The sequence below is a fragment of the Bos taurus genome, chromosome 21 (assembly GCF_002263795.3).
Source record: "Bos taurus isolate L1 Dominette 01449 registration number 42190680 breed Hereford chromosome 21, ARS-UCD2.0, whole genome shotgun sequence".
Classification (NCBI taxonomy): Eukaryota; Metazoa; Chordata; class Mammalia; order Artiodactyla; family Bovidae; genus Bos; species Bos taurus.
Genome location: NC_037348.1, coordinates 45,161,512 through 45,173,568, shown reverse-complemented (window position 1 = coordinate 45,173,568; position 12,057 = coordinate 45,161,512). Strand labels below are relative to the sequence as shown.

General features: G+C 37.9%; 1 protein-coding gene across 5 annotated transcripts in view; it reads left to right on the top strand.

Moving 5' to 3' along the window:
* The window catches only part of BAZ1A (bromodomain adjacent to zinc finger domain 1A), a 113,297-nt gene that overhangs the window by 55,700 nt on the left and 45,540 nt on the right, over nucleotides 1-12,057 (top strand). For all 5 annotated transcript variants that reach the window (XM_059879153.1, XM_059879152.1, XM_059879151.1 and 2 more), the window contains 2 exons: nucleotides 8,325-8,468; nucleotides 10,801-10,902. In XM_059879153.1, coding sequence (XP_059735136.1) covers nucleotides 8,325-8,468; nucleotides 10,801-10,902 — 246 coding nt within the window. The remainder of the gene's footprint in view (nucleotides 1-8,324; nucleotides 8,469-10,800; nucleotides 10,903-12,057) is intronic.

Here is a 12,057-nt window from a genome sequence, read left to right as displayed (position 1 = left end):
AAGTGCAGAAGTTGTAGTGTAAGGGCAGATCCACAAAGCTGTCAGGAGCCCAGGCTTTTTCCCGTGTTCTACTCTTTCATCCCACGGTTGTGACATTGTTTTTTTGTTCAGGACGGCAGTAAGACAGAGGAAAGGCAAGAAGGCCTGCTTCTCTTCCTTGCCTAGCCATCCTTCACACTGAGGCCAAGTGAAGTGCTCTAAAGTACTACTAGCATTTTGAAACAGAAGTCACTTGCTGCTGAGTCTGTCATGGCTTTTCATTGTGTTTGATGTTTTGTTTTTTCTGATCTGCATATGTTGGTCTTTTTTCCTCACAAGTTATCGTTTCTGTTGGTGTCAACATAAAGCTGAGCCCACAAACACATTGAATACCTATTAACTTGAATATACTAGTTGGAATTTTGTATAAAGTATTTTGGTGAGACTTTCATTAATTTAATTGAAATTAACCAAACTTAATCATGTGGCTTTAACATGGTAATTTTGAATACTAAAGAGTTTAAACAGTATATTGATACTATCCAAGTGTTTGAAACTTTGGAGATACATAGGATATAGCCCATATCTTAAATCTAGAATTCTTCTTTCTAGAGATTTTTATTCACTATATGTATCTTTTAATAAAAGATTTAGTCTTTAGTAAGAATCTAATGATTCTAGTTGTCTTAGGATATTTAGGCTTATAATAAGTCAAATGCCAATTGGAGAAGTAAGAAGATGTGGTTCTCAGGTCCACAAAGAGCCTCAGAGCAGTTCAGGATGAAACATTCTTTGAGCTACTCTGATCAATTTGTCTAAAAAGAGAAATTACAAAGCAACCTTTCCTGACCTCTTCTTCCCCACTGACAAGTAATCAACATAATTCACAGTCTTTTTGTTTGAAGTAGCAAACTTGTTGAGTAGTCTAGTTTCCTCCACTTAAAATGAGGTATCACTTAACCTTTAGTTTTTTTAAACTCTAAACTTCAAATTAAGCAGGTTTTACTCTGTTCCTACCTATAAACTTGAAGTAATTATTCAAGCATAACATTTTTAAAATAAATGTTCTTGGCACCTGGATTTCGAGGAAATAAAAGGTAGCACAGGTAAGCAGGTGTGAAACACGCCATCAGTTCAGCATTTTCCGTTTTTAGAGACCCAAACAGAGAAGGACAATCTTCTATGTCAAGCAGGTCTCCCCAGGTTTCTAGTCTTCTTATCTTTTGCTGTTAATTATTTATCTTCTACCCAAATGCCTTGTAAATGCATGTTTCTTCTAGAATTTACTTTTATATTAATTAATTTGTATTTTGGGATATAAATTGAACTATGTGCATGCATGTGTGCAGAGTTGCTTCCGTCATGTCTGACTCTGTGGCCCACCAGGTTCCTCTGTCCTTGGGATTTTCCAGGCAACAATACTGGAGTGGGTTGCCATGCCCTCCTTCAGGGGATCTTCCCAACCCAGGGTTCAAATCCACATTTCTTAGGTCTCCTGCATTGGCAGACATGTTCTTTACCACTAGTACCACATAGGAAGCCCCAAATTGAACTATAACTATTATTAAATGACTGTTAAAACAAAAACAACTTTTTTGGGGAAAGACATATACCATTCCAGAATATTCTCATAAAAGACTGTTTGCATTTTAGGTGGTCACTGTTAGAAATTTATGACTAACTTCGGCTATATCCTCATCCTGTGCTTGCTGCTGTTCCACAGACTTGCTTTCATTCTGAACCATGTTTTAAGTTTGAAATGCGTTTTGGAGAGGCTCCAAAAGTGCCTCTTGACTACCTGGGCTTAAAGCTCTGAACTACTCTTGTGTCAGTGTAGTGTTGTGTTCCCCTTACCTCCAGTAATAGAGTGGAAGATTAGAAAATATATGGGCTTCACATATATACCATTATTGGTTGTGTGACTATAAGCAAATGATTTAACTTCTCTGACTCTGAATTTCATCTTCTGAAAAATGTGTCCCTTGAGGAGCTGATACAAGGAGAGCACTTTGTGTCAGTTAGGTACTTATCTGGCACACAGGAGCTCTAGTCATAATGAGGACCATCTCTTGATTGTCATTCTCTACTCTGTCCTCAAATAATGGAGCATCATTTTAGAGTTGCCATACTCTCCAAGACCCACTAGCTTGGTCTTAATTCATGATCCTTTAACCTTTTCTTAAACCCCAGTCTTTTTTGAACTCCCTAGAACTAAGAAATTACAGCAAGTGGATTTGAAAGAGAGTCTCTTTGGAAATCTATTAGAACATGTTGACTTGACATTTTGCAGTTAACTGAAGTTTAGACAGGCACCAGTGAGAGGCCCAGCCTTGATTAGATTAGCAAAACTTGACCTATGGTTTGGGTGTGGTGCGAAGTTATAGTAGCACTGATAGTAACTAATATAATTTATATATAAAATGTTTACTACATTATAAGCAATGTCTGTTGGAAAACTCAGCAGTGGTCACAGGACTGGAAAAGGTTAGTTTTCATCCCATTCCCAAAGAAGGGCAATGCCAAAGAATGCTCAAACTACCACACAATTGCACTCATCTCACACACTAGTAAAGTAATGCTCAAAGTTCTCCAAGCCAGGCTTCAGCTATACGTGACCTATGAACTTCCAGATGTTCAAGCTGGTTTTAGAAAAGGCAAAGGAACCAGAGATCAAATTGCCAACATCTGCTAGATCATCAAAAAGCAAGAGAGTTCCAGAAAATCTATTTCTGCTTTATTGACTTTGCCAAAGCCTTCGACTTGTGTGGATCACAGTAAACTGGAAAATTCTGAAAGAGATGGGAATACAGACCACCTGACCTGCCTCTTGAGAAACCTGTATGCAGGTTAGGAAGCAAAAGTGAGAACTAGACATGGAACAACAGACTGGTTCCAAATAGGAAAAGGAGTACGTCAAGGCTGTATATTGTCACCCTGCTTATTTAACTTGTATGCAGAGTACATCATGAGAAACGCTGGACTGGAAGAAGCACAAGCTGGAATCAAGATTGCCAGGAGAAATATCAATAAGCTCAGATATGCAGATGACACCACCCTATGGCAGAAAGCGAAGAAGAACTAAAGAGCCTCTTGATGAAGGTGAAAGAGGAGAGTAAAAAAGTTGGCTTAAAGCTCAACATTCAGAAAACTAAGATCATGGCATCCAGTCGCATCACTTCTTGGCAAATAGATGGGGAAATGGTGGAAACAGTGTCAGACTTTATTTTTTTAGGCTCCAAAATCACTGCAGATGGTGACTGCAGCCATGAAATTAAAAGACGCTTACTCCTTGGAAGGAAAGTTACGACCAACCTAGATAGCATATTCAAAAGCAGAGACATTACTTTGCCAACCAAGGTCCGTCTAGTCAAGGCTATGGTTTCTCCAGGAGTCATTGGAGAAGACTCTTGAGAGTCCCTTGGACTGCAAGGAGATCCAACCAGTCCATCCTAAAGGAGATCAGTCCTGGGTGTTCATTGGAAGGACTGATGTTGAAGCTGAAACTCCAATACTTTGGCCACCTCATGCAAAGAGCTGACTCATTTGAAAAGACCCTGATGCTGGGAGGGATTGGGGGCAGGAGGAGAAGGGGATGACAGAGGATGAGATGGTTGGATGGCATCACCAACTCAATGGACATGAGTTTGGGTAAACTCCAGGAGTTGATGATGGACAGGGAGGCCTGGCCTGCTGCAGTTCATGGGGTCTCAAAGAGTCAGACACAACTGAGCAACAGAACTGAACTGAACTGAAGCAATGTCTCTATAAAGCTGTGCTGATTTGCTTCTCCCTTATTTCTCTGCCAGGGAATTGTATTTCTGTCTGTTAATTTTCTATTAGTTTTAAATTAATTAGTTCTTAAATTATTTTAGCTCTGTGGGCCCTACAGGACTGTTCCCTTCAGTGGGCTGTCAGACCATTTAGGCACCACACCAATGTCCCTGTGCCCAGCATAGATGCATTTATTTTTTCTCTGATGGCCACCACTCCGGCCACTTAGGGACACGCACCTGGACTCTGCCAAATGAAAACCACCCCTTTTTCTAATCTGAAGAAGCTTGCTGCAGGTTCATGAAAAGCCTCCTTTATCACCTCCTGTAACTCTGAGCCGTATAATCCCTGAATGTCATACCTAGGCCCTTCAGAGTTGGTTCCATTTGATTATTGCTTATTTTTGTGCAGTTCATGTCACTAAATTACAGAACCTTTTAACCATCAGACTACATAATTTCCTGTAGATGTTCCTCTTTAGAAACACTGTTTTGTTTCTATCAACCAGTGGTGAAAGTTGACCTGCAGTTCTTTTAACACCATTTCCATTTGCTTGGTAGGCTTGGTAATTGGGCCTTCTTCAGCTTTACTGTTGGGACAAAAAAATAGTTTTTTTTCTCAGTTGTGGTAAATAAACATAAACTTTACCGTTGTAATCATTTCTAAGTGTATAGCTAAGTGGCATTAAGTACATTCACAGTGTTGTGTAACCATCACTACTATTTCAAGAACTTTTTCATCATCCCAAACAGAAACTCTGTACCCATTAAGCAATAACTCCCCATTTCTCCCTCCTTTCTGCCCCTGGTAACCTTTATTCTACTTTAAGTCTCTGCGAATTTGCCTAGATACTTAAATAAGTGAAGTCAGACAATATTTGGTTTTTTGTGTTTGGCTTATTTCACTGAGCATAATGTTTTCAAGGTTCATCTGTGTTATAATATGTATCAGAATTTTATCCCTTTTTATGGCTGAATACTATTCCATTGTATGTGTATATACTGCGTTTTTTTAATCTATTCATTTGTTGATAGATACTCGAGTTGCTTCTACCTTTTGACTATTGTGAATAATGTCATTATGAACATTGGTGTATAAGTATCTGTTGAGTTCCTATTTTCAGTTCTTTGGGGTGTGTGTATGTGTGTATATATATATATATATATGTATACATACATATATATGTATACATGTATATACACATAGGTGTATATATCTGTATATATATACATGCACATAGAAGGGGAATTTCTGGGTCATAGGATAATTCACTAATTTTTTTAGGAACTTTCATATTGTTTTCCATAGCAGCTGCATCAGTTTACATTCCTACCAGTAGTGTACAAGAGTTCCAGTTTCTCTATCCTTCTCAATACTTTCTTTTTTTAATAATAGCCATATTAACGGGTATGAAATGGTATCTCATTGCAGTTTTGATTTTTCATTTCCCTTATGACTAATGATTCTGAGCATTTTTTCATGTGCTTATTGACTGTTTGTATCCTTTTTGGAGAAATGTCTGTTTAGATCCTTGGCCCATTTTTGAATTAGTTTGGTTTTCGTTTGGTTTTTAGTTTTAAGGTTTCTTTTGTTCTTTTGTCTGGTTTGTGCATGAGGGTAATGCTGGCCTTAGGAAATGAATTAAGAACTGTTCTCTCCTTTTCAGTCTTTTGGAAGATTTTGAGAAGAATTGATATTAATTCTTTAAAAGTTTGGTAGAACCTACCAGTGAAACCATCTGGTCCTGTACATTTCTTTGTTGGGATGCTTTTGATTACTGATTCAGCCCTTGTAATAGTTATAGATCCATTTAGATTTTCTGTTTCTTCTTAAGTCAATTTATGTGTTTCTAAGAACTTGTCCATTTCATCTAGGTTATCCGGTTTGTTAGCAGATAGTTAGTGCATGGTATTCTCTTATAATCTCTTCCAACTTTTACTTCTGGTTTTAATAAATTGAGTCTTTCCTCAATTCTTTTTTAGAAGTAGATTAGTAAGGAGTCATATATGATGCTTGAAATGAATTGAGGGAGGAAGATGAAATGCTTGAGGGTTTTGTATTCACCCACATAGTCTTTATTTTATTGATTCTTAAACCTCAGGGTTCTGTGAAACCAGTTGTTTTCCTCTATTTGTGTACAGTGCAAAATTCCTAGCAGAGAATCCATGGTCTTGATTTCCTTTGCCAACCCACTCCAGTATCCTTCCCTAGGAAATCTCATGGACAGAAGAGCCTGGTAGGGTATAATCTATGGGGTTACAAAAGAGTTGGACATGATTTAGTGATGAAACAACAACAAATAGCAATATTAGATTTTGTTGGGATACTTAATGTTCTCCTAAAGGAGAATATAAGCAAGCATATGCTAAAATGTACACTAATGAAAATAAGTTCAGTTATCTTGGAAAAATCAATCAGCTTCCCAAAATGAATCAGCTCTAAATATACTATTTGTCTTTCTGGAATTGTATGCTTCTGTTTTGACTATAAATACAACATTTTATTTTGAAAATGTAGGCAAAATGCCAAATTATCAGTTTATAGGATAAAAGGAAAGATTATAAACAAGTAAACGAGATTGGGCTAGGTGCAGCAGGAATAAGAGAACGAATTGCCTCTAGAACCCTTGCTGTCTCTCCTGTCTTCTCTCATGGCACTCACTGCACCTGTTGCACATGGCAGAAAACATGGCTGCTGGCAGCCCTGGAATTTTACATCGTACAGATTCCATGATGGGAGAGGAGCTGATTTTTACTTTCTTGATTGCAAATGTTTAAATCTTGGAAAAGATATATTGACTCAGCAAAAAGATACCCACTGGGTAGCAACTGACTCTGGTCAGGGTCTTGTGGAAGCATGTCAGCTCTACTATTAATAGAGGTCCAGTACTCTTGCCTGGAAAATCCCATGGATGGAGGAGCCTGCTGGGCTGCAGTCCATGGGGTCGTGAAGAATTGGACATGACTGAGCGACTTCACTTTCACTTTTCACTCTCATGCATTGGAGAAGGAAATGGCAACCCACTCCAGTGTTCTTGTCTGGAGAATCCCAGGGACAGAGGAGCCTGGTAGGCTGCCGTCTGTGGGGTTGCACAGAGTCGGACACGACTGAAGCGACTTAGCAGCAGCAGCAGCAGCAGCAGCATGGAGGGAATGAAGTTCCTGGAAGAGGAGGGCTGAGTGGGCAGGCAGCTTTAAGAATGCCCACAATGTATCAAAACTTGTTTATGGTATGGGATAACCAAATGAATGATACAGTGAGTAGATTGTCTAATTTTGAGCCACTGTTTCTCAGAGACTAGGGGTTTATCCCATTTTTAGGTGTATATATGCCTTATATATTCTTAGTTAGTTAATACCTTGGATTGCCTGAGACTTGTAGAGGTGCCATAGATAAAATTCCAGAAATGCCCTCTCTTTTTTAGTTAGTGTGTGTTAGTCACTCAGTCATGTTCGACTCTGCGACCCCATGGACTGTAGCCCGCCAGGCTCCTCTGTCCATGGGATTTTCCAGACAAGAATACTGGAGTGGATTGCCATTTCCTTCTCCAGGAGATCTTCCCAACCCAAGAATCAAACCCAGGTCTCCTGCACTGTAGGCAGATTCTTTACTCTCTGCACCACCTATACCTTGCTATTACTTGTGACTTTTGTTTTTTAGCAACTTAAGATATATTTCACATACCATAAAAGTCACCCATTTAAAGTATATAGTTCAGTGGCTTTTAGTATATTCATAGAATTGTACAACCATCACTACAAACTAATTTTAGAACATTTTTAACTCTCCGCAAAAGAAGCCCATACTCATTAGCAGTCACTGCCGATTACGCTCCTCTTTCACCTTTTCCCTTATTCCCCTTTACCTTCAGGTTCCTTGCAACCACTCATCTACTTTCTCTGTTCTGAATGTTTCATATAAATGGGATCATATATTATATGACCTTTTCAGTCTTTTTTCCTTAATTTACCATAATGTTTTAAAGGTTCATCCATACTATAGCATGCATCAGTATTTCATTCCTATTTTTTGCTGAATAATGTTCAGTTTTAGGGCTTACCAAGTTTAAATTACTTATCAATTGAAAATTGGCACAGTAAAAATGAGATTGAGGAATATTTCAGTTGTGGTGAGTGAGTCTGAAATTGCAGCCCATAAAATCCATATTCCGCAGGCAGAGGTAAGGCAAGCCAAAATGTTACTATGATAAAGGTTATGATCAGGAGAATTTCAGAATTTAAAATATTGAATGCTTAAAAAAAAACTCTCATAATACCAATCTGTATAATGAGATATTATGCAATAATTGATTTTCTAAACTTTAGTGATAAATTGCTAGGAATCTTGATAAACTGACTTTTAAAATAAGTTTGTATTGTTTTAAATTGTAGCTAACCTTTACTTAAATTGGCTGTTTCTTAAATTGACGGTTTTCTTTTGTACTAAATTGGTTATATTAATCAGCCATAGTTTCTGCAAAATTGCTTTTTACTTGTTCAAAATAGATTGCTCTGAAATGTTTGATTATAAAATATCAAATGACTTATATTTTTAAATTTCCCTTTTTCTTTCAGATTACAGTGTAGGATTTTGGAAGTCCTTCCTCCGTCACACCAGAATGGTTTTGCTAATGGGCATGTCAGCAGTGTAGATGGAGAAACTATTGTCATCAGTGATAGTGATGATTCAGAAACACAAAACAGTTCTTTTCAAAATGGGTAAGCGATTTTTATCAACTTTTAAAATGTACGAATTCTTTGGCTGTCCACACACTGCCAGGGGCCCAGGTTCAATCCCTGGTTGGGGAACTAAGTTCCCACAAGCCACACACAGCTTAAATAAATAAACAAATGTATATGTTATGTATGTATGTATGTCAGATTGGGTACTGATAACCCACTGAAGTAACTTTTTCTTCTTTCTAGCCATACATGTATATACTGTGCATCTAGACCATGTGGTTCAACAACACGTTAGAGTTTGCAAAATTGAAATTTACCTAGTTAATTCTAGTCAGCTATTGAAGAGCGAGTGAAGCTCACTTCATTCACTTAACACTTATACATTCCACTTTTGTTTACTTGGAAAAATTCATTCTGTACTTTATTTTTCACTTTATGGTGTATATAGTAAAGAAACTCGGAGAAGGCAATGGCACCCCACTCCAGCACTCTTGCCTGGAAAATCCCATGGATGGAGGAGCTGGGAAGGCTGGAGTCCATGGGGTCGCTGAGGGTCAGACACGACTAAGCGACTTCCCTTTCACTTTTCACTTTCATGCATTGGAGAAGGAAATGGCAACCCACTCCAGTGTTCTTGCCTGGAGAATCCCAGGGACGGGGGAGCCTGGTGGGCTGCTGTCTATGGGGTCGCATAGAGTTGGACACCATTGAAGCGACTTAGCGGCAGCAGTAAAGAAACTGTAACTTTCTGAGCTTTATGTTTCACTTTATAGTGCAGATAGTAAAGAAACTAACTCTGAAATTCAGTCAATTGACAGTTTTGGTCAGCTGAGTGTTCTCCGAGAAAGTTATATAAATCCAGATAGATTGACTCTGCAGTGTGTGTACTATATTTGTATCACTTTGTATCTTACTTTCGTTGCCCATTGCTTCTCTTTATCATCCTTTCATATCATTTTTTTCTCTATAACCTCCACTTATATCCCCTTTACATTTACACTGGCATTCTAGAGGCAGCTTTTCTTTTATCTAACCATTTCTCTCTGCTGCTGCTGCTACTAAGTCGCTTCAGTCTTGTCCAACTCTGTGCAACCCCATAGACGGCAGCCCACCAGGCTCCCCCATCCCTGGGATTCTCCAGGCAAGAACACTGGAGTGGGTTGCCATTTCCTTCTCCAGTGCAGGAAAGTGAAAAGTGAAAGCGACCCCATTTCTCTCTACTACCGTCTTCTTCTGTCCTGCCAACATTTTTTCCCACTTAGTCTATTGCATTGCAGTTTTCTAACTGATATCTCTGTTTTCACTCTATCCGCGTGTTCACAGCCAAGATGATCCTTCAGAAGTATTAAGTTAAATCATCATCACTCCAGTATTCAGAATCCTCTGGTGTCTTTATTCAGAGTAAAATTAAAGCCCTTCATGGTGACCCCATCATCGGTCCCTGCTTTTACCTCTCTGACTGGACCTTCTTTTTTTTCTCCCTATTTATTCTGCTTCTTGTGCAAACCATGCATGCTTCTCTGTCAGGACCTTAACACAGTCTTTCTCTCTTACTTTAAAAACTCATATCCCCAAGATTTTTCTCATGAGTTGCTCACTCATTTTTTTCAGATTTCTGCTTACATGTCAACTTTTTGGAAGACCTACCTGGTCAATTTATTGGGGACCATCACCCTATATGAAAGAGGAACCTTTCACTCTGTGTACTGTATTCCCTTCATAGCAGTTAACCACCTACCCTGTTGTGTATTTTGTCTGTCTCCTTACTGTATTTCTATTTTGCTCACCACTGAATCCTTAATCTTTATTAGTATATGGCACATGGTTGGCTCTTAACTATTTAGTGAATGGATGGATGGATGGATGAATGAATGAATGTACCCTCAAAGGGCAGGAAAAATGAGAAATTGGTGGGGGTGGGAATTAAATGTGTAGGCTTTTTGCTAGTTCTTGAAACAAGGTAAACTATATTATCTCCACTTTTGCTCTTGGATTACATAGCTATGAAGAATAAAGTAAATCCAATGTCTATGAAGAAGAAAGTAAATCCAAGAAGAAGTAAATCGAGAGCTATTTGTTTGTTTATAAATTTATCTAACCTAAACTGGGTATTCTGCTTATTTATCTGTAGTTAATTTCTTCACTCAGGAAAACTTATTGAATGAGCAATTAAAGTACCTATCTAACAAAATAGCGCTTTGTACTATTTTGGCTAATAAAATAGTGAGGCATATCAGTAACATACAATCATAATTAAAAGTTAAATGCATTAAATTCTGTTATAGTATGTTTTTCAAAACTAGATTTCATTTAAAATATCTTGTTTCCAAACAAATTATTAACTTATTCATATCTTTGCTTTTTTTAGAAAGAAAAAAGATGCAATCGATCCCTTATTATTCAAATACAAGGTGCAACCCACTAAAAAAGAATTGTATGAGTGTGCTATTGTTAAGGCAACACAAATCAGGTAAAATTCTGTATCTTCTCTATGCTGGTTTAAAGTAGAATAATTATATTGTTCAGTTTATGGGCTAATGAATAGTATAGTTGAGGTGACCAGTATTTTCCTTATTCATTACTGAGTTTCTTCCTTTTTTTGCTTTTAGCTCAGAATATGTGTTTTTTTTTATTTTCTGTTTTCTTTTTTTTTTTTTAATTTAACTTTACAATATTGTATTGGTTTTGCCATATATCAAAATGAATCTGCCACAGGTATACATGTGTTCCCCATCCTGAATCCTCCTCCCTCCTCCCTCCCCGTATCATCCCTCTGGGTCGTCCCAGTGCACCAGCCCCAAGCATCCAGTATCGTGCATCAAACCTGGACTGGCGACTCATTTCATATATGATATTATACATATTTCAATGCCATTCTCCCAAATCATCCCACCCTCTTCCTCTCCCACAGAGTCCAAAAGACTGTTCTATACATCAATGTCTCTTTTGCTATCTTGTATACAGGGTTATTGTTACCATCTTTTTAAATTCCATATATATGCGTTAGTATACTGTATTGGTGTTTTTCTTTCTGGCTTACTTCACTCTGTATAATAGGCTCCAGTTTCATCCACCTCATTAGAACTGATTCAAATGTATTTTTTTTTTTTTTTTTTTGCTTTTATTTCCAATATTCTGGTAGGTGGGTCATAGAGGATCCTGCTGTGATGTATGTTGGAGAGTGTTTTGCCTATGTTCTCCTCTAGGAGTTTTATGGTTACTGGTCTTACTTCTAGATCTTTAATCCATTTTGAGTTTATTTTTGTGTATGGTGTTAGAAAGTGCTCTACTTTCATTCTTTTACAAGTGGTTGACCAGTTTTCCCAGCACCACTTGTTAAAGAGATTGTTTTTAATCCATTGTATATTCTTGCCTCCTTTGTCAAAGGTAAGGTGTCCATATGTGTGTGGATTTATCTCTGGGCTTTCTATTTTGTTCCATTGATCTATATTTCTGTCTTTGTGCCAGTACCATACTGTCTTGATGACTGTGGCTTTGTAGTAGAGCCTGAAGTCAGGCAGGTTGATTCCTCCAGTTCCATTCTTCTTTCGATAGCTTTGGCTATTGGAGGTTTTTTGTATTTCCATACAAATTGTGGAATTATTTGTTCTAGCTCTGTGAAGAA